Below are 24,432 nucleotides of genomic sequence, written 5' to 3'. Positions count from 1 at the left end.
AACATGAACATTTACCTGGATTAAACGTTGCTCGTAGACTAGAATTCTGTTAGTATTTTCTGACCCAAACTATTGCTTCAGAAGACTGTGCCACGTTCTCTCATTGGCTTTCATCCCAGATATCAGATAGAGTTTTGAAACTTATAGTAGAAAATGTGATATGGAGCAGTATGGGGGACTCAAGCGATTCATCATTTAGCACACAGTGAAATCAAAGTGTAAAACCAAACTTGCCTTCAAGGAGCTGATAAGCCAGTTTGGAGGAGATAGGATCGGGAAAGAATTTGGAGGACACTGGACAGTAGATAATAAGTGCCAAATCAGGAAGTTCAGAAGCAGTGAGTAGGAGAGCCAGGATGGGGAGCATTTCTTGGAAAGGCAGTGTTCGCGGCAGAGTTGCTGAAGTAGCATGCTGGGACTGCAGCAATTTAACAGGCTCTTGGCTGATGTCAAGCAGTCACAGCCTAGGGAGCAGAGAACAAGAATTCTTATTTTCTGAAGAGCTACACTGTGCCAGACCCTGTGGTGGCTATTTCATCTCCAGTATTATGACTTATATAATTTCCACTCTCCCTTGATGGCCCATCTTTCTGCCTAGCAAAATGACAAGCATTTTGCAAATAAACACCGTCTATACTTATTTAATATTGGCCCATGTTTCTTCTACTCCTGATGGAAATGTTGGGAAAGGCTCAAATGCTCAAGGCTTAAGCCTCCTAATTTAATATTTGAAAAATCTTTTAAATAAATGAGCTTATTCTCTAGTGATCCGCCTACTACATTGTGAGTGCTCCTCAATCAGAAATTGTTAAAGCATAAGCTATTTCCTGCTGTTCACTCAAGGTAGGAGCTCCACCAGTCACAAGGCCCAAAGGCACAGGAAATAATCTGATAATGTCTCTTTGTCAGTTCTTTGTTAAATGTTTACTGAGGAAATTCCCTGGGATAAAATCCTGGTATAGTGCTCATGGATAAGTGGTATTAAAACTTTAGGTGACTTCAGCAGCACTCTGCTTTTGAATGTTACATGGCATCTAAGAGGCTTGACTTTACTGGTTCAAGCTCTCTAAATTTGTATTTAGGCTAAGACAAATGATGCCTGCATTTTTACTTGTGTAACATGGAGAGCTAATCATAAAAGCATGTGATACTGAGCACTTTGTTCATTTAATTCTCATAATATTATAAGATGAAAATTATTAATAACCCAACCTAGACATAAAACCCCAGAGGTTTAGTGAGTTTAAATGTCAAGACTCCCTGGTAAAGTTATTGTAAAATACCCATTTCATTATATACTAGAAATTAATTTTATTTATTTAATATTTATAAATATATGCAAATAATTTATTTTTTAAAAGAAAAAAATTAAACATATGTTACTATGGACTTAAGTCTAGAATATCCCATTAAGTATCCCCACACAAGGCAGATGAAGTTGCTAATGGTAAGAATGCAATAGCTACTACAAATAGGCAGTAGCAATATTATCTGTCAGAATCCCAGATAGTTAACTAGGGCAAAGGTACATAGAAGCTGGGTGAAGAAAAATGGCAGGGAAAAAAAATTGGACCAATCTGGGAAGACTCTGGGAGCCTGAAGAATTTCCTCAGGAGTTCCACAGTTTTATTTATTCTTCATATATATTAAACTTCCACTTGAAGATACTATTTAAGCTTCCATATAAGCATCTGTAATTATGGACTGTGAAACTACTGATATATGGAATGAATATTTCAAACTGTAAAAGAAATTATGCAAAAATAATTTTAAAATTCTCACCTAGAAAACTGTATATGGACTTTGAGAGCATGCATAACAAAGAAGAATTCTAAAAGCTTCAGACAACAATTAGAATTAATAAGTGAATTTAGTAAGTTAACATATATAAGATCCATATATAAAAATCAATTTTATGCATGTAGACTGGTGACAACTAATTAGAAAAAATGAAATGTAAAAAAGCAATTGCAAAAGTATCCAATATGGACAAATAAATTTAATTAGTACAGTACAACACTTCTACACAGAAAACTGCAAAAAAAAAAAAAAAAACGGAGAAATTTTACAATTTGTTTTTTAAATAATGGAAAGATATACAATGGTAATGGTTGGTGATGATGGACTTGGTATTGTAAGGATATAAGTTTTGCCTAAACTAATGAAAAATTCAGTGTAATCCCAATAAAAAATCCCAATAGATTTTGTGTTTGGGTGCACGTGAGTTATGAGTGTTTGAAAACTGACGAGCTGTTTGCAAAAGCTAGAGCAAATGAAAGGAGCTAAAACTAATAGAAATAACCATGAAAAGCAAAGAAAAAAAGATTTGCACTACAAATATCAAGATGTATTAGAAAGTAATGGCAGTTAAAGAAATGTGGTGTTGGCTGCAGGATAGATGGATAGGTCAAAAAAATGGACTAGAGTTCAGGAACGCCCACACATTTACAGCCACTTTATTTATGACATGGGTGGCACTGCAGTGCAAAGGGAGAACTGGTAGCAGTTTTAAATTATTGAAACTGGCAGCAGTTTCAATAAATGTTGCTGGGTCAAACATGTATCCATGAGTTGAAAAACAATCTCGATGCCTCTTACAACTGTACAAATTAGTTCTGAATGAATTCTGATATAAACATGAAAAATAGAATAATAAAGCTGCCCAAAAGGGAATTCAAGAGCATGTTGTCATGACCTTAGATTTAGCAAAAATTTTCTAGACATGACATGAGTTCCCTAAAAGAATGATGAATCAAACTGCAGAATTTCTCTTTATCAAAAGACAGAGCAAGAAGAGCTGAGCTACAAGGTAGGAGAAGATAGTCACAAACATTTATCTGACAAAGAACTGTTATATATTATGTTTAAAGAACTTATATAAATCCACACACACAACTTAAAAAGTGCACAGAAACTTGAAAAAATCACTTCAAAAGTAAGGGTTTTTTTTCAGACTTTTTAGAATATTTTTTTATTTGCTCTAATTAGTCATCCATGATAGCAGAATGCATTTCGATTCATTGTACACAAACAGAGCACATATTTTAATTTCTCTGGTTGTACATGATGTAGCACTGCACCATATGTGCCGTCATACATGTGCCTAGAGTAATGACATCCATCTCATTACATCATCTTTCCTACTCCCATGCCCCTTCCACTCCTCCCTCCCTTTTACCCAATCAAAGTCCCTCCATTTTCCTCATGCCCCTCCCCATTATAGGTCCACTTCCACTTATCAGAGAGAACATTCGGCCTTTGGTTTTGGGGCATTGGCTTACTTCACTTAGCATGATATTCTCCAACTCCCTCCATTTACCTGCAAATGCCATAATTTTATTCTCTTTTAATGCTGAGTAATATTCCATTGTGTATATGTACCACAGTTTCTTTATCCATTCCTCTATTGAAGGGCATCTAGTTTGCTTCCACAGTTTAGCAATTGTGAATTGTGCTGCTATAAACATTGAAGTGGCTGTGTCACTGTAGTACGCTGTTTTTAAGTCTTTAGGGTATAGACTGAGGAGTGGTATATCTGGGTCAAATGGTGGCTCCATTCCAAGTTTTCTAAGGAATCTCCATACTGCTTTCCAGATTGGTTGCACCAATTTGCAGTCCTACCAGAACCAATGTATGAGTGTACCTTTTTCCTGACATCCTCACCAACACTTACTGTTGCTTGTATTCTTGATAACTACTTTTGAATGTTGCATGGCATCTAAGATATTTGGCTTTACTGGTTAAAGCTCTCTAAACTTGTATTTAGGCTAAGAGAAATGATGCCTGCATTTTCGTATTTCCTAATATTGCCATTCTGACCAGAGTGAGATGAAATCTTAGAGTGGTTTTGATTTTCATTTCTCAATTTACAAGAAATGTTGAACATTTTTTCATGTATCTATTGATTGATTGTATTTTGAATGCATGAAGAGAAAATAAACATGAAAGGATTCTCAACATCATTCATAGACATTCAAATTGAAACAAAAATTAAATACTATTGTACCTTTCCCAGAATTTTGTATTTTAAAACAAGGGAAACCTACCTGCTTGGGAAGATACTGAACACTTTGACCTGTCCTATATTGTTGATGGGACTCTCAATTGATACGATTATTTCATCAACATCTACCAAATCCAAACATACCTCTATTCTGAAACTCAACAATTCCACTTTTGATGGTATAGTCAATGGAAATACATAATATATACATCAAAAGACATATACATAGATGCCTATGAAAGCATTAAAGCATTAGATGCCTTAAAGCATTAAGAATCTCAAACAGGAAATGCCTGGTTAATAAAAGAATGCATTGATAGGAGAATAAATGAGCAAATTGTGAGATAATTATTCAGTAGATGACTGTGTAGCAATGAGAATGAATGAACTATGATATCATGCAACTGCATAGATGAGTCTGACAAGCTTGATGCTCAACAGAGAAACCAAGCATACAAAGAAGCACATCCTCTATGATTCTGTTTACAGAAAGTTCAAACTATTGATGGAAAATTCAAATTATTGATTGTAATATGATTCATAACTCTAGTTAGCTTTGGAGAGGAGAGTGGTTAGTGGCTATGAAGGGACACAAGGAAAGCCTCTGGATGCTGTTAATAACCGGATTACTCATCCAGGAAGTGATTCTATACCTTTGTTCACTTTGAGAAATCTCAATGTGGTATACATTAAGTATTTGTGTGGCATTCTCTACATGTACCTTTGATACTAGTTTTACCTTATAAAATTATAATAGATGAGCTAAAAATAATACAACCATTAAGTGAGGGATGAGATGCTAAGTAATCGTGAGCCTAGTTCTTTTCTTCCGTATCAGGTTGTTTTCAGAATCAACTTAACAAGGATGAGTCAAGCAACAGAAGTAAAATTATATTACCTAAAATGTAGCTATAACCACGAGTGGACCTAGGAGAAATCATTTAAAAAGAAATTTCCTTTAAGAAGTAGGAAGAGGGTGGAGAGATGGATGTGAAGCTGAACTGTTCAATATAAATTTTCTAAGCCACTTTGCTTACAGTGACAAAAAATTTTAAAGATAACATCAAGCTACAAAAGGTTTATTGTAGTTCCATAAATATTTATGGTCCACTTAAATTATGCTGACTATATTAGATGCTTGGGAAACAAAATGACTAACACAGTATACTTTCCTTCAGGGAGTTCCCACTCAGTATTGGAAATAGGAATTTAAGCAGATAACATTCTTTTTCTGCTTTTCCATTTTTCCTATACAATGCACTTTGAGAAGACTACTGAAGATAGAAGATTATTAATTTTTCATAATCCTATCACCAAAAGATAACTTTTCTAGTCTTCTTATACATATCTAGTCCTATTTTTCTAAAATATTTTTACATATCTACACGTATCCTTTTTGAAGCCAGACAAAAATCTTCGGAGAATATTTTTTCATGTCTCTAAAAGTTCCTTTGTCATACTTTAGTAGTGACAGCCTATAACAACTCATCTCATGAGTTGGTCCCAATTGATGGAACCGTCACCTCTTCCTTGGAGTTTTGATAAAGCTTTCTAGTCCAGATGGCTCACCACTGATAACATGTACATTTTTCTTCATCTTTCTTTTTTTTATTAGTTCATTTTTAGTTATACATAATATTGGGTTCATTGTAACCTACATGTACAAGCATGGCATATAATTGGCCTTAATTCAGTCCTCAGTACTACATGTTAAATTTAAATGGACATTATTGTCTGGGTGTGTAGCTCAAGGGTGGAATGCATGCTTGAGGTTTTGAGTTTGATCCCCTGTACTGAAAAAAAAATACAAATATGTAAGTAAATATAAATACAAATAAATGAACATTATTGTCATGAAGCAGTCAAGGCTTCTTTTGGACCTACCCACCTATATGTACACCCTGACATAATTTTATTGCGCTCATATGAGCTATTATGTTCATAAATTCAGGCCATTCTTAAAATGTCTTACCCTGCCATTTAAATTCATCATCTAGGAAATCTTTCTCACTTTGGTTCCTCTACCATCTGCTATCCACAACCCATATACTTGTAACAAAGAATGGAAAATTCCAGGGCAAGGAGGAGATGGGACAAAGGAGGAAGACTGTTAAGTTTTACCAAATTCTAAGTTCCGGTCTCCTTTTTCATGAGGAGAAAACAGCCCATATGTAGACTTCAAAGCCACTGACAAACAGTTGGCTAAAGGAATCAGTAACGATGTTATACACCAGAGAGCAGCATTACCCAGACTCCAGGGAAGGAAACAGGGAAGGGAAATGGAAGAGGAACGAGAAAGTGAAAGCCAAGCTGTCCTATGGAGGTGCTTCTTTGTATTTGAAACCTGCTTAGTTTCTTCTTAGATCTCAATTAAGTTCCTTTCAAAGACCTGATTCTGAGATGAGATTTTACAAAATGCATTTTATGCAAAACTCCTACACACATGAGCACGCCACACACACACACACACACCACAAAGAGCCTCCCACACACTCTCAGCAGGTCTAGCACTCAAGAATTAGATACATCAAATTTGCTAGGAATGGAGAAGAGGGATCATTTCCAAACTGACCTGGATATAGAAGTTCTTGAGTCAAACTTTCATAGCAGATGGAATAATTGGTCTGGACAGTTACACATACTCTTTGCTAGGGTGCCATGAAAATCAGTGACAGAAAGGCCATAATAACTTCAGAAAATGAGAAATTATGAGAGCCAAGGTTTCCTTTCTTCCTTTTTTTTTTTTAAACTCCTTAAATCAGCAGTAGTTTCCTATGCTGAAATGAGACTTTGAAATTATGGTGAGTCAGACATAGACGAGTACTTTCCAACAACGCTTATGAATGCTACAATTAATCCCAGTAATTCATTTTATTGATAATGTACAATTAGGATGCTAAATGATCTGAACATATTACTTCTCTTACTTTTAGTGCTTTACACATTATAATTAAGCAAAGCAAAGTTAAAATCATACACATAATTAAGGAAACCAGTGTTAAAACAAATGAAATAAAATTGTTCTCTGTACTCAGTTTAATCTCCATGAAAAGACTATTACATACTCTTAAAAATGGTAGGGTTTCCAAACACTTAGCCCATAAGCATTTTAACAGAGCCTGCAATCAGTATTTAATTTCTTTGACTTGAGCAGAGTCAGTTCTTTTCTTTAGTGAGTATTTATCATAAATAGAGATCTTCTCTTCCAAATAAAATATTTAAGCATCGGAACTGTTGTGCCTGTAAAACCATACAGAAGAATGAAACTCTATTTAGAATCCACAAAGAACCATGCAGCATTAAGTTGTTAAGAGATGCACATTTTCCTTGGAATGTTTTTGACCCATTGGGAGACATTTCAATTTTGAACATTTAGGAAAAATACATTCTTACATGAATTTGCGTGTAGCAGACAGCTGCCAAATATTTCTTGAATTCCCTTGATCAAGAAGAGATTTCCACCAAGAGCCACTCTTAACTATTTAAGATATTTAAGGAAAACCATAAACCCAAGTACATTTCCCCAAATCTTACTCCATTGAGCATGCTGAACATTCATGATACCTTTTTAGACTTTGAAGGAGGAAAAATCAATATAAATTGAACAACCATTGTTTTCCACACACATACTGTATATACATACGTATATACACACATATTTAAAGAGTATACACATATACACACACGTTTGTGTACTCTTTATATCTTAAAAGAGCCCTATGAGAAATGTGTACCTATTTAACATATAAAGGAAAAAAGTCCATGTAAAGAAATTATGAAACTTAGGGCTAGGGATGTGGCTCAAGCATTAACACGCTCGCCTAGCATGCGCGGGGTGCTGGATTCGATCCTCAGCACCACATAAAATAAAATAAAGATGTTGTGTTCACCCAAAACTGAAAAATAAATATTAAAAAAATTATCTCTCTCTCTCTCTCTCTCTCTCTCTCTCTAAAAAAAAAAAAAAGAAATTATGAGACTTAACAATTTTACACAGTCTGGAAGAGGGAAAGTCAGAATTCAAATATACACCCGTCTGATTCTGAAGTTCATATTCACTTTGCCAGAATATGCTGTCTCCAAAAACTTAACAATATTTTAGTAACTTTTCCCAAATACTGAGTTCTTGTTATTAAAGATTAATTTTCTAGACATGGTTACAATTATTTTACAGAGAAATTATAATATACCTGGTAGAGGATTTTAACCTGGTAAAGGATTTTAATTCCAGTGTTAGATTAAAATGAAATTAGTATGCTAGTGATTGTTAATTTCTGGTATATAGAGGAAAAAAAGAACTTGAACCGGGATATTCAGGAGGATCAATGTAATAACATATTGACACATTTGTACTAATATATTTACTTTGGTACTGAGAACATTTTAACATAGCTCCTTGAACATTGATATTTATACACTGGGATATTTTGATAGATTCTAATGGATAAAACTTTAGAATTTCAGTCCTTTCTTTTTTTTAACCAAAAACTGCTGAAATAGATAATTAGTTAGTAATTCTTTCCCAAGGCTAAAATCTGAGTATCACTTAGAATGATGTGCCCATAAATATAGTTACACCTGGCTTTCCACGTTCCTTTAGTTTCAGAGGCCTAGGTAAATCCAAGCCGGGTTAGGTTATCTGCTGGCATTGTACACTTCCATTCTTCTAATGACTGTCGAGTGCAAAGTCCTGTCCTCTCTTCTGAGCTTCACGTTCCTCATTGTTCCCCAAATAGGCAATTCCTGGAAAATGAGGTCCATCCTCTCATTCCACCTTTCTCCAAAAGAAATTCCTATTCTGCCCCCATCCTCCCTTGAATTCTGGCCAACAAAGACCTCCCTCTCATTTCACTCTGGTGGTAGTTTTGAGAAAGCAGAGTTAAATACTATCTGACTGGCAAACCTTGCGGGAACAGGACTCCTGCATCTATGTATTGTGCTGTTTCTTCTGCATCACCACACATAAAATTTGTGTCTTGAATTGTCTGAAATTTTTCTGCTATTTCACTTAAAATCAAAGTCAATGCAAAACTGAGGTGTGGTTGAGGACTGGAGCCACACTCAGCTTTAGACTATTCGACAAATCCCCATTCACGTTTCTAATAGCGTCCTCAGTCTTTGCAGAAATATAAATGTATCATATTCTAAAACTAATTTTTTGAATGATGAACCTCTGGGAGGTGAGACTAAAATTTCCACAAAGGCTTGCTGGTTAAAAAAAGATTGATTTTTAAATGTATGTTATATATTAAAAATAATTGTTAAGCTATAAGTTTATAACATTGCATCAGACTATTAAAGATAATTTGTTATAAGTATTAAACTACATATAATTCTATATATAACTATTAAAATAAGATTTCTGTGAATAGAGTTCAAAATAAAAATTTGTCATAACCAAAATGGCAGCTAACAGATTGAGTATGTCAAAGGAGCCTGTTTTGTATATTGTATATTGCTGTATATTTTTTGTTTTTACTCTAATCACACTGTGATAAAGTGGTTGCACCAAAATGCCTCTAGTAAAATAGTTGTGTCAACATGGCCACATAAGCATGCTTTGCTTTGATCCTAGATACGTAGTCTCTAAATTTATGCTTCAAGGATGGGCCCTCTATCTCATTTCTCACTCCTCACATGCCATGTTGTTCTCCAGCCTTGATGCACGCCTTGGTGTTTGGGAATGTGACAGCAATCATACAGAGGATGTATTCCCGATGGTCTCTCTATCACACCAGAACTAAGGACCTGAAGGATTTTATCCGTGTTCACCACCTGCCCCAACAGCTCAAGCAGAGAATGCTCGAGTATTTTCAAACCACCTGGTCAGTCAACAACGGAATAGATTCAAATGAGGTAATGTTCACCTCTCATGTTGACATTTTGAGGCAGAAAACACATATTCTAAGGTAAAAAAGTAAGATGCTGTAATGTACGTAGCAGAAGTGACAAACACACTTAGCAACTTCTTTATCTCTTTATTTGGTTCATCAATCATGAAACTCAATCCACTTCTTCTATCTGCTTTGGTTTACAAATTCGCAGTGCCACTTTGGACTGATCTGTATTTTATATTAATAAGCCATTTTGGTTGATCAAATGATTTATTTTTCCTTTTTTAAAGCAACCAATTCTTATGAGAGCATAATGGTGTAATGTTGGGCAATTAGATTAGTCAAGCTAAAGCAACTGTTAGAATAAAAAAAAATAACAAAATCCAACATATCTGTTATCTGTAGACTTCCAGAAATAACATAGACTACCACTGGGGAAAAAGGTATTATATATCAGGCAACCATTTCACCAACCCACCAACCAAACCAACACATTAAGGGGTAATACTTTGGTTTCTCCTTTCTTAATTTGATTATGACACCAGAGAAAACACCCACAGGTCCAAACTCCATCTTTTCTGCCATGAATAGGAATCTCTGGAGAAACAAGTCACAACGAGTTACATGCTAGTTATATGTTTCCCTAACGGGGTCTTTAATTAATTTGTGCTATTTCTCCAGACTTATTATGCACTCATTATTCAGTACCCAACCGTGAAGGGTCATGGCCACTGAAAAATCTCTCCAGGATCATACATGCATAGATTTCCTCTTCTGTACTCTGGTCAGCCAATCTGTAAGAAGAACATCCCTCTTGTATTTTAAGGTACATCAGTCAGTCTTCACTTAGCCAAATTGATTTCCTCCTCCATCTTCTCTGACAGCTTCTGAAAGACTTTCCAGATGAGCTGCGTTCTGACATCACTATGCACTTGAACAAGGAAATCTTGCAGCTGTCCCTGTTTGAATGTGCCAGCCGGGGCTGCCTCAGGTCTCTGTCTCTACACATCAAGACCTCCTTCTGTGCTCCGGGGGAGTATCTGCTGCGCCAAGGGGATGCATTGCAGGCCATCTATTTTGTGTGCTCGGGCTCCATGGAGGTTCTTAAAGACAGCATGGTGCTGGCTATTCTTGGTAGGTCTGAGAGGTAGTTTTACTCTGCAGCATGAATTAAGAAGATGAAACTGGGGAAAGTCTGCTAGTGAGAGTAGAAAAAATACAGGTGAATATATGGACTCAGGATTATTCTTCATATGGGTTTAATTTAGCTAATTCTTATAAAACACTCCAGTGGTAAAAATATTAACCTTATTTTATGGATAAATAAATACAACTTAGTTAAATTGTCCAAATCATATAGTAATAAAATAAATTCAGTACTTTCTGATTCCTAAAGAAATTTATATATATATATATATATATATATATATATATATATATATTTAATAGACCTTTCTTTTAAATTTATATGTCGTGCTGAGAATTGAACCCAGTGCCTCACACATGCCAGGCAAGTGTGCTATCACTGAGCCACAGCCATAGCCCTTCCTAAAGAAATTATTGATCATGAGCTACATGCTCTCCAGCTAAAATAGCTGCTCAGTTTTAAAAGGGCATTTCCATATTTTTGTGGAGAATCAATTCAGAGACCACAAAAGTTAAGTTTTATCTGTGCTAGAAATAAAGCAAAAAAGGATTATACTTCAAGAATAAACTCTCATTGCAGTCATTAACCTAATACTGTCAAGGTGACTATAGGCTCTTTTGAGTTCCTCACAGAACTAAAAAAGAACTAAAGAGATAAAACTAAAACTCAGAAGATAATTGTGAAAATTTTGTGCCCGTGAAGTTGACTGCAAATATTAAGACATAATTAGTCTTTGTTGAAATATAAAGGGCTGCTGAAAAGAGGGTGGCATGTAGGGTTAATGTAGAAAATTTTCTTTCACAATTTTATGCAAACTTTCTTTAAAATCCACTCTCCTTTGTTTGTTCAGTTATTCAGCTAATACTTATCATGGGCCTATAAGTGAATCAGACACTGTTCTGAACCCTGATAATATAGCAGAAAAGAAAATGGCCAAAATCCTTGCCCTTGTAGAAACCAAACTTAAGCAAAGGACATGATAGAATAGACCGAGGTGGTAGCAGGGATGGTGAGTGGCAGGTGAATTCGGGATATATTTTAAACACCAATATAATAAACCAAGGCTTAGAATTTGCATTACTAAAAAGGGACTAATGCAGTACTTTCTGTTTATTCTAGTTTTCCAAGAGCCTAATATTTATCAACAACCACTTGCAAAATATTTTCACACATGGGATCTCACATAAGCCTCCACAGCACTGAGAGGAAGATCACAGAGGCCTTTCCTCTGTCTTTCCAAGACCAAAGCTAACCTGCATCTTGACTCTATGACCACGGCTTCCTCCTTGTGTAAACAGTACTTACTAGTCTATGTAATTGTAGACCTGCTATCACTGGATTCTAGCTAGTAAACTTCAAGACAATTGCAATTTGGGAGAGAGAAGATAACTAATATTTTTTGAATCTCTAATATAAGCTGGATTTTTCATGTCCATTACCCAATTTAAATTTTGCAAGTTTATTGGGTTGGTGGTATAGTCTGAATGTTAGGGGTCCTCCTAAAATTCATGTCAAGATGCCATTATTAATATTATGGTTCTAGGAGGCAGGGCCTTTGAGTGTTGTTTAGATCACAAGGACAGAGACTTCATGAATGCAATCAGTGTCCTAATTAAAAAGGCCCCAAAGAGCTGCCTTGCCCTTCTGCCATGTGAAGACACAAGAGAAGGCATCATCTAAGAATCAGAAAGTGGGATCTTAGTAGACACTGGTAGGCAGAGAGGTACTGCTGGGTGTGGGGTGGGGCACAGGTCACTTGTTTTTATTTATTCACTTTATATTTTGATAAAGAAAATGAGGCTTTTACACTGTCACAAAATATTAGAATTGTATTCTGTATTTTATATATTTTATGTAACATATTTATCATTCATAATGTTCAATAGTTTTTTCTTCTTCCCAATTGTGAGAAAACCAGTGCAGAGTTCTTTCTCCCACATCACATCTTGGTGTTGTAGAAATGACCAGAAGTGACTAAAAGAACTTGAATATGTTCAAAAGCTGAAGATCATGCTTCCGTTATTGTCCAAAGTACTAGGGTCAAAATAATTAATATACCTCTTGATGATCTTTACCTTAAATGTACAAAGCCATTTTCCCACTTAGAAAAATCTGAGCCATTATTACTTCCCTGGAAACGTTAGAGGGGCTGTGGACTGTGACAAAAAAGAAGGGAAGAAAAACATATAGGTGTGTGTGTGTGAGAGAGAGAGAGAGAGAGAGAAGAGAGAGAGAGAGAGAGAGAGAGAGAGAGAGAGGGGACTGATTTGTCTAAAGCCATTTGACAAATCCTGCAAGAGACCTCTGGTACCATCTATGACCTGCAATTCTGAACTCTCCATCCTTCAGCCATTACCCCTAGACCAGTGTCCAATACCAGCAGCAGTTTTGCCCACCAGAGTCCATTGTACAACATTTGAAAATATTTTGGGTTGGCAAAATGAGGGTTCAGGGTGAGCCTCAATCTCACCCCTGCCTAAAGTAGCCTTCTCCTTTTTTCAGTGTGATCTGAGATATATGAAGCCTGTAAATCAAATGAAGTTCTCATTCCTAAGCTCAAGTTTTCTTGCTTTTCTTGACAATGATATTTCTATTTCTCTCTCTCTCTCTCTCTCTCTCTCTCTCTCTCTCTCTCTCTCTCTCTCATTTCTAGGGAAAGGAGACTTAATTGGAGCAAATCTATCAATTAAGGACCAAGTGATAAAAACTAATGCAGATGTGAAAGCTTTAACCTACTGTGATCTTCAGTGTATCATCCTCAAAGGACTCTTTGAAGTGTTAGACCTTTACCCAGAATACGCTCACAAATTCGTGGAAGACATTCAGCATGACCTCACATACAACCTTCGAGAAGGGCATGAGAGTGATGTAAGTCTCATTTTTAATTAGTGCTGAGCTCTAACAACACAGGTCTTGGAAATCATTTATAACTGCAAAGGCAAATGGTTATAACCTCACTTTAAAAAGACTTTGATATAAAAATTTACTCAGTCAGTCATTGAATAATTAAACAATTAGCTAGAAGCCCAAACTGGAGTTCATTACCAGCACTCTAGGAAAATATTATGTATAGGTGACTTCTCTAAACTTAGTTTGGTTCTTGTATATTTTCATGTGCATAAAACTAGAATCATTTTCAATGATGTATATCATTTATCTAGAGATGTGTGATTTCTCTAGAATTTAAAGATTTTCAGATAAAATATATGGCTCAGAGTCTGCTGTGTTTACAATTGCTCACTACACCAATTGTTTGGCATGGATATTGCTTGAAACTAATCTTTTTGTTAGAACAGTACCCAAAACAATCTATCTTAAAAAGACTAAATATGCATAAAAGGATTCAAGCCGAAGATTGTTAGATTGAAAGAATAATGAACATTTTATGCAATTATATATTTGCTACATGTTTCAGTTTATACTAACAGCTTTCCTGTCAAAATATGTACTATACTCCATCCTGTGATTAAGCTGATCGTGAACATGACTTTATTAGATGTGTCAGACACAAAGGATTTAATAGGAATGATTGTTGAAAGGCGAGCCAGAGCATGCAGAGCATCGTGTGACAACCAGAGCCTTGTCCCAGATATTTGCAATAACCAAGTTAAGGGGTTAGGAAGCTGTGGTTTTCACTAACCTATATTGCATGAACATTTTTGCTAATCATTACCATTCTGCATTATAAAAGATATAAAGAAAATCCCAGGTTGTGTATTTTTTTCATCTGCGTTGGTGATATAACATTAGATAGATGAAAGATAATATTTCATTCTGAAGTCCATAATTACCAGTTTTGCATGTGCTTCTTACTGCTGGTCATAGCAAACAGCAGAGGAGGTATCATTGGCCATCCAGGATACTTTAAGCTCTACCTATAGAAAGAATCTTATTAGTTGCTTAAAACAAATCTTTAAGGTAAGTCTCAATCTATTTCTATGGTAGAGGAAAAACTGAGATTCAGAGTGTCCTATAATCACACAAACTGGGTGGGTGGGAGAGTTTGAGCATGGGTATCAGATTCATAACCTATACTCTTTCTGTTAAATATGGTGTCTCTTCTTGAAGCTACTTTCATGTATTTCATTCAATAGAGGGAATTTCAAAACTACATGTGTCTTTTGTGCTCTTCATGAAAGCATAAAATGACAACAATTTTTGAAGATCGAAGGTAAGTTAGGGGGTGTAAGCAATCAGTTAAGGAGGAAGAAATGAAAAAAAGCCAATATTTCCTGCATTGAAAAGTGGAAAATATTGGGTCCCAACCTCTATTTTCTTTCCATTTGACTGTTATATTTTAATAATCCTTATCTTTTATTATTATTGTTTATGGTATACAACATGAGGTTTTAAAATAGGTATACACTATGGAAAGGATAAGTCAAGCTAATTTACATAGGCATTTCCTGAAATATTTAATGTTTTATGGTGAGAACATTTAAAATATACTGTCTTAGCAATTTCCAAGTGTACAATACATCATTATTAACTAAGTTGTCCTCCCAGTTCACCTATGTTGTCACAAATAATAGAATTTCCTTCTTTTTAAAGGGCAAATGATATTCCAGTGTGAATACATGTTTTCTTTTTCCATTCATCCATTATGGACATTTAGGTTGATTCTATATCTGGGTTATTGTGAATAATGCTACTGTGATCATGAAAGTGCATATATCTCTTATAGATAATGATTTCACTTCCTTTGGATACATAACCAGTAGTGGAATTGATGTGTCATATAATAGATCCGTGTTTAATGTTTTGAGGAACCACCATCTCTTTTCCATGGTGGCTCTACTAAAGTACATTCCCACCAATAATGTGCGTAGGTTCCCTCGTCTTCACACCCTTGCTAATACTTATCTTTTCTCTTTTTGAAAATGACCATTCTAAATAGGTGAGAGATGATATCTCATTGTGGTTTTATTTTGCATTTCCCTGATGATTAGAAATGTTGAATTCCTTTAGTATGTCTCGGGATATACCTGCTCAGGTCCTTTGCCCATTTTTAAATCAGGCTATATGTTTTCTTCCTGTTGAGTGTTATGAGTCCCTTATGTGCTTTTAATATTAACCCTTACCAGATGTATGGTTTATTCTATATATAGTCTCTTCACTCTGATGATAGTTTTGCTCTGAAGAACTTTTTAATTTGATGGAATCTAATTTTTCTTTTCTTGATTTTGTTTCTTATACTTTTGGAGTCACCTAAAAAAAAAATCATTGCCCAGATCAAAGTCATGGAGTTATTCTCTTGTTTTTCTTTTAGAGTTTTACACTTTCATATCCTACATTTCAGTCTTTTACCTATTTTGCGTTGATTTTTTTTTATTTGATTTTTTTATATGATGACAGAAGGATCTAATTTCATTCTTCACATGTGGATAAGGGAGCTTTATCATTGATAAGTATTTTGTCCTGTTTTCTATTTGCTAGAATATTCACCATAGTAGTTTTAAATGCTTGTGAGTTTAACTCCAATATATGAACCACCTATGTCCTTCCATTCTGTTCTCTTTCACTCTCTCACCATTTTTTTTCTCCTTCCCCATCCTCCTCCTCCCCTTTCCCTTTGTTCTCCCTGTCATTTGACCCTTTTTTTTTTTAAAGCAAGTATCATACAGATGTTGCTTATGGAAAATGATTCATGTAATTTTCCTCTAAATAGAATAGGATTTTCTCTGGGCAGGCAGATCACTTTTATCTTTTCCATTGTTCATCTTAGGCTTTGTTAGGTTGGTCTCTTTTGTTTTCCTTAGTCCTGAAGTGTGGCCTGCACTCCTAGAGCAGTTTTTCTGGGGTTTCTCCTAAAACTCTAGTATGCTTACCAAAGCCCCTCCTGTTTGGCAGGGCTTAGACTCCAGTCTACTTAGCACCACTTGGCTGTTCTGCAATTCAGCCTCCCAACTGCTATTTCACCTATGCCTCAAGGAGTATCACCCCCTGAGTGCTCAGGTCAGAAGTTGGCTAATGCCTCAAGGGGAACACAGATGCAGTTACCTCTTCTCTGGGATTGTACTCCTCAAATCCGATATGGTTTATTTCACCCAAACTTCATCCTCTCACTCCTTAGAAAGGAAGACTGTCCCTTCCTGGTTTCCTCTACTCCGCGCAACCAATGAAATAGCAAATGCCCTCAGAAAAATGCCTAGCTAATTATGAAACACACTAGTATTTCTGTTTCCTCAGGCATCACAGCCATTCAAGTCTTACCTCAGTTGATTGCTCTCAATGCCTTCAAGGAATTATTTCACATATTTTGTCCAGCTTTATAATTACTTTTAACTGAAGGGTTAGTTCAATAAAATCTACTCATTATGACTGGAACCAAAAGTATTGTGTCTTTTTACAGAGGGGGCGCTCCTTACAAGCTGCATTTTTAAGGGCATGTGGGAACTGAAGCTTACTTTTGGAAAGTATTCTTTTATAATTCTGATCTGTCATTTCTCAAAATTTATGTATTTTATTCTCCAAAATCCTTGGAGATACACTTCCTTCTGATGGCATGGTAAGTTTGAACTACTCTCCCTCATAACTCAATACATCTGAGGAAAGGTCTTGTGCTCTCCTTAAGCATACTGAGGGGAAGTTATGTTCTGATGTATACCTGTGGTTGTGGATTCCTGCTCTTGGCTCTACAACTCTGCTCTAATAGCAGACCAAATGTGAAACCGAGCCCCCTCCCTTCCATGTACACAAACAAAAATATACAGTCATGCTGGATTTTCTGGTAGACTGAAGCATTGATGGAAAGTTGATCATGGGTGTTAGAAGAAGGAGCATTTGCATATTGGAAATGCAAGCAACATAAATGTAACTTATCTATATATCCTTATTCTTAAAGATCATGTAACCAATCATGTTTTCAGCCATTTACTATTGCTTTCAATTCTCTCCTCTTGTATAATCTATTCTCCCCTCTTATCCTTATTACTTCTGACATGTATTAAAATAACTCTCCCTTTGGATATTCTATGCCAAATTTTGCCCTCTAGATATCACCTATTATCCCAAATTGCTTATAGACTATCAGATGACATAGATACTTCCCAGAATATCTAGATAAAGAGAAGACTAACAGTCAACCCATTCTGGAATAAAATAAAGGCCAAAGAGCAGTTAAAGAAGTAGCCAAAATTTAGAAGGGATGTGTATGTAGCAATAAGATTATGACTAGAACTGTGATAAGTTGTATAATTTTAGATTGACAGTATATTCCATTCTCATAGGAAAACAAATGAAAATGTATAAAATATTTTGTAAGTATGTTGAAAGGATAGTTAGGACTGTTTTGACCTCTTGCTAATTATCCATTTTATGCAATCAGTGTGTTTTCTATATTCGCCCTTATTTATAACTCCTGGATGGCCCCAATAATGACATCAATTAATTTAGCTATTTCTGTTTACACAGATTATGAGAAATTTGCTTCACTGCTTTTTATGGTGAACTCTGTAAAATTGATTTTGGCATAAACTCATCTGTTGTGAAATCTAGTTTTTTAACATAAGTAACTTTAATTTTTTTTGATGAACGAATTTATGTGATTGGAAAGTGTTCAAAATATCTGCTTTTTAAAAAAAATGGGTAATGTTTTTGCATTGAATATTAGAGATTGATATGATTATATATAAATATCTTAGGTGCTATTGTAGGTGCTGATTTGTTATTGATAGTGTTGGGGTTGTGGAACAATAAATGTCAATATTGTTGGGGAAAAAAAAGATGAAAAATTCTCTAGTTTTACCTTACTGAAAGGTTTCTAAATAACAAAACTTATTAGAATTTTTAATATGTTGATCACTTTTCTAGAAATTTGTACTATTGACATTTAATCTTATAAACATAAAAAATAAAATCTCCTTATTTTGTTCCCCTCCTCTTTAAAAAGGGAAGGGATATTTTACCCATTGTTGTGAGATTCAGGGCCTCCAGTGAAGGTCTCTTTACTCCTGTGTCCAATAAATACGAGAGGTTACAACAACGTTCAGAGCCCCTGAAGCAGAGACAAGGGAGGGTAACTCACTTGCAGCAGGTTCTCTCTTTTGATATATTTGGTGGATGGCCCACTGTACTGTCTCACAGCTGCTTGAAACCTGAACATTTATTGTAGTATTTGAATCCTCCCCTCTCACCCCATCTCAAGAACCATGTTTATGGAGTTTGGTTACAAAACTGAATACTTCATAGTCCTGACACGCAAATGCAATTAATACATATATAATGATAATATATTATAATAATAATATATAATGATAAAAGTTTCAGAGTAGTCATATGCATCAAGTTAACACAAATATAAATAAACATAATTGACAAAGTTATGCATAAAGTTAATGAAATAAGGGAAGAATATGCCTATAATATCTAAATCTACAGGGATCGATCAACAAATAAAAAGTAACATCACTGTTAAAAAAAATATGCAAAAGATATGAGCAAGCAATTATAGGTGAGGAAGCCCAAAAGGTCAACAAAAGTCCATGAAAACATGCTCAAAGCAGTAGAAATATGAAAATTAAAATTATAACAACCACAAAATAATTTTTAAATGTTTAGTAACAAATATTAGGAAGGAAGTTAATAAAACTGGATAGGATCCCTTAAACTAATATTGGTATATACGTGTATAGTGCAGTGCACCCATTTTGCAGAGAAATTCAGCACTCCTTAGTTACTTTAAGTATATAGATAAGCCTATAGCTTGTTAGTTCTATTGTAGATATGCATCCAAAATTTTTTCATATAAGCCCATAAATGGAGTTGTAGAGGTCCATTCAGTATACCTGTATTTGTTGTGGACAGGAATTGGAAGCATCCTGGGAGTCTATCATTCAAAAAGTAGGTTCATAAAAGTAGTGCCTCCACAACATAGATTTCTATGCAGTGGTGAATACAAGTGGGGTGGATAGACACATAGCATTATAAGTCAATATGCAAACTGTAGTATTTATTGACAAGACAAGAAACAGAATGAGATAGGAAGCAATAACATTTATATAAATTAAAATGAACTCAAATAATTCAGGGTGCATTTTGAAGTTAACTATAAATTGAACTATCAAGGGAAGAGAATAATTTAAACAATCTTGAAGAAGAACAAAGTTGGAGGATTATGCTACCAGGTGTCTAGATATCTTAAACCTACAGTAACTAAGCCAATGGGGTATTCATACAAGGGTATGCAATCAGTGGAATAGGCTCTACAAACAGGTTTACTCTTTATGGCCCTTTATTTATCACAAGTTATAACTACAAGGAAAAGTATAATCTAGACTATCCATAAGTGGTGTTGGATCAATTTAAAATCCATGTGGAAGAAAATAAATCTTGACTTTTACCTCAACCACACTGCAACTCAATTTTAGATGAATCATAGACCTAAATATAAGAGAAGAAACAACATTTCTCAAAGAAAACATTGAAGAATACCATTATGACCTTGTAGTAAGCTAACGGTTCTTGAAGAACATATGACATCAATAACAATAAATGATTGATAAATGTGTTAAATTAAGAACTTCTAGCCATCAAAAGATACCATTCACAGAATCAAAAGTCAAGCAATAGAGTTGGAAAAATATTTGAATTTACATATGTCTAAAAAAGACAGGGTATCCAGAATGTATTCACGACTCCTAAAAATAAGTAAGAAAAAGATAAGATAACCCAGTTTTTTAATTGGACAAAACACTTGAACAAGCAGTTCACACCAAAATATTTCCAGATGGCCAATAAATTTTGATCCTTTCTTTCTTATGAATCTCCTTCTTCCCCAGTCTTTTATCTAAGTTAGTAAATGGCACCATCATCCACCCCATTTCCTTGTGATAAGAATGAAAAAGAATCATTATATCAAGATTGATCATATTGGCTAAGTGATTGGAACTGGCAAAAAATAGTAGCCAGAATGCTGGAGTGATGAAAAGGAAATGTAAATAGATAGTTCAGAGAAGTCTGAAGGCTTTACCCTGATTTTCTTGTCTTTTTGCTCTTGCTTTTTTTATATTCCAGTAAGGCTAAAGAAAATAAATTATATTTGTTAATTTACTTTATTCAAAATTGACATACCAGCAGCCACTGATCTGGGCTTGTAAAGTGGGAAGAAAAATGAAATGCTGACTCTGCTCTCAGGCACAGGCAAGTGCAGAAGATGGCTAAGTAAAAAGATGTTTCAGAGCTAGCACTGGGTCTCTTGATGCTGATAACACAAATTGTTCCTGGAGGACTCTCCTGCTAAGACTAGGAACTGGTAAGATCAGGAATGGGCTGACAGAGAAGTAATAGTAGAAAAGAGATATAAGATCCTGTTAGGGAGAAATCGTGGGCAACCGGGAGCGACAGAACAAGCATGCTTGAAGCAGTCAGTGACAAGGTGTTTTGAAGCATGAGGCTGAAGTGACAAACTAGAGATAAGTCTTGAAAGAGCTGTGTGTCACATATGCAGTTCGAACTTAATGGGATTTATTCTGAAAGCGATGGGAAGTTACGAAAGGATTCTTTCTCCTTTCTCAAAACCCTTTAGTAACTTCCTATCACTTTCAGAAAACAAAACAATACACACACAAAATCTATATAAATACACATATATGTACTTTTTTTCACTCAATCTATGTTTAGGAAGAATAATGCCAACAGTAAACAGACCAAGTAAAGGTAAGAAGTAATGAGTTTTTTCACTAAGGTTACCGCAATAGTGATAAAAAACACATAAGGAATTGTAAGATATATTAAGAAAGTAAAATTGATAATGGATTTAATCTGAAAATGAGGGAGAGTACACGCCTACACAAAGTGAAATGAGATTGAGTGTGTGACATAATAGTGATCATAAAGAGAAAAGGGGAGGAATAAAGCAAGTTTGTAGGGGGAGAGGGTGAATTCCATTTTGAATTTATTAAGTTTTAAGTCCATGAGATGTTTGAGAGGACTGCTCTCTGCATCTGACTATGCACATCAGAAGCCCCAAGAGGGAGATGTCAACAAAAAAATGTGAATTCAGGAGTCGTGTGTTACTCCTTTAATCTTCAAATTAATTAGTATATAGCATGTGTACGTATCTCAAACATGCTGTTTGGGTTTATGTGTTTCCTATGATTTCATATATCACATGTAGTTTGATGATACTCCCTCTATGGAAATCACCATATGCTTCTAAGGCTAATTCATGATGTGGTATATTGCTACCTAATATTCTGTTGTTTGTGTAAATATACAACAACTTAGTTACTCATTTACCTGGTCAAAATTTAAATTGTTTATGTTTTTGTCTTTGCACACATTTAATCGGCTTAGATTTCATTTACTGATATAAATGATTTGTCTATATTCTTGATAATCATTTATCAGTTTTACACATTGAACATATCTTCTCTGAGCTGCACTTTTTGCCTGTTCTTCTTGTTTACTGTGTCGTGATAAACAGATGATTTAATTTTAATGAGTTAATTTTGTAAATATTTTCCTTTAAAGCTTTCTTGATGTCTTATTTAAGAAGTGATTCCAGCCAGGTGTGTAATCTCAGAGGCTCAGGAGGCTGAGTCAGGAGGATTGCGAGTTCAAAGCCAACCCCACCAATTTAGCAAGGCCCTAAGCAATTCAGTGAGATCTGTTTCTAAATAAAATATTTAAAAGGGCTGGGGATATGGCTCATTGGTTAAGCACCTGGGTTCAATTCCTGGTACCAAAAAGAGGAAGGAAGAAATGGAGGAAGGGAGGGAGCGAGGGAGGGAGAAAAGGAGGGAAGGAGGGAGGAAGGGAGAGTAAGAAATTCCATAGCTTAAAGCCTTCAAAATGTTTGTACTTATTTCCTTCAAAATGTGTTAGAGTTTTGCCTTTCACCTTTGAATCTTTATCCATCTGCAATTATTTTTGGTTAATGGTATGAGGTAAAGAGTCTTTGTTTCTTCCTCATGTAGTTAACTAATTTCCCCAGCACCATTTACTAAATGATGCACCATTCTCCCCACTACTCTCCAGTGCCACCTCTGTTATATACTGAAAGCTCACACGTGCACATGTTTCTTGGATCTCTGTTTTGTCTCCTGTGGTTTGTGTCCAGTTTTGCACAAGCACACTTCATTTATTAGTTTAGATTTAGAACAGGTCTTACTTTCTGGGAACATAATGAGCTCCACCTAAAAGGGCACTTGATACTTGTTTGATAGTTCTTTGAAGCTATTATTCTGAATCCATTGATGATGTTGAGAAATCTTTTTATTAGTCTAATTGTTGTTCCTTTACGAGTGACCACTCATCTTTTTTAGCTGCTCATAAAATCTTTTCTTTGGTGTTCCTCAATTTCACATAATGTGCCTAGGCGCTCCCTTTCTCTCTCCGTCTGCCTTCTTTAGTGACTGGCTTATCTGGTGTTACTTTGCCGGAGCACCATATATATCATGAGCCCCTTTGTGTACCTGGTAAAATCTGTGGACTTCTCTCCTGATGACATACCATATGCCATAGATCACAGCACATCTTCAGGGGGCTCACTGACCACTTCAAAATCATATACAGATGACAGGAAACTTAGATGAAGAACATACACATTAAAACAATTCTAATAGAACTATAATTACTCTCCTCTTTCTTTTTACAGATTCATGTACAAGTAGATATGTGTGTGTGTGCTCACATACACACACAGGTACATACACACAGGCACACACAGATAAATACGTTATCCAGAGACCTGCAAAGGATACAGAGAATAAGCATCATTAACACTGACCATTTCTGATTACTCACTCTATAATAGATGCTGTTTAGATATTATCTTGTGAAATCTTTACAGGAGTCCTGAGACTTGGATACCAACTGTACTGTATGTGTTTACCCTATGTCAGGAGTAATTCAGCATCTAATGGAGGCATCAGCTTGCCCTCTGTAGCCCATGGCAAGGGGTATGGACATGTATAGTGTGTGTGTGTGTGTGTGTGTGTGTGTGTGTGTGTGTGTGTGTGTGTGATCGTAGGTGCTGAAACATATCTAGATGACCACAATAAAGGAGAATAAATTTAATGATTCCCTCTTCCTCTGTTTTTAACATTTTAACATCCTCTCTCCTCACGACTGTTGGAGTGATCTTTGAAAAATATAAATTGGATCATGTCACTCTGTTGCTTAAAATATTTCAATGAGCCAGGCATGGTGGCCCATTCCTATAATCCCAGTGGCTCTGGAGGCTGAGGCAGGAGGATTGCAAGATCAAAGCCAGCTTCAGCAATTTAGTAAAGCCCTATGCCACTTAGGGAGACCCTGTCTCAAAATAAAATATAAAAAAAAAGGGGGCTGGGGATGTTACTTAGTGGTTAAACACCCTGGGTATATCTATATCAGTAGGTTGGTAGGTAGGTAGATAGGTAGATAGATAGATAGATAGATAGATAGATAGATAGATAGATAGATAGATAGATAGTGTTTTTTAATGACTTTCCATGAGCTGATAA

The 24,432-nt window shown here is 35.4% G+C and overlaps 1 protein-coding gene across 2 annotated transcripts in view; it reads left to right on the top strand.

The window, feature by feature from the left end:
- The window catches only part of Kcnh8 (potassium voltage-gated channel subfamily H member 8), a 334,538-nt gene that overhangs the window by 257,480 nt on the left and 52,626 nt on the right, over nucleotides 1-24,432 (top strand). For both annotated transcript variants that reach the window (XM_078038309.1, XM_078038308.1), the window contains exons 9-11: nucleotides 9,660-9,859; nucleotides 10,722-10,971; nucleotides 13,638-13,852. In XM_078038309.1, coding sequence (XP_077894435.1) covers nucleotides 9,660-9,859; nucleotides 10,722-10,971; nucleotides 13,638-13,852 — 665 coding nt within the window. The remainder of the gene's footprint in view (nucleotides 1-9,659; nucleotides 9,860-10,721; nucleotides 10,972-13,637; nucleotides 13,853-24,432) is intronic.

This window comes from Ictidomys tridecemlineatus, chromosome 2 (assembly GCF_052094955.1).
Source record: "Ictidomys tridecemlineatus isolate mIctTri1 chromosome 2, mIctTri1.hap1, whole genome shotgun sequence".
In the NCBI taxonomy this organism is placed as follows: domain Eukaryota; kingdom Metazoa; phylum Chordata; class Mammalia; order Rodentia; family Sciuridae; genus Ictidomys; species Ictidomys tridecemlineatus.
Note: the sequence above shows the minus strand (reverse complement) of the source record. Positions and strands in the feature narration are given on the sequence as shown.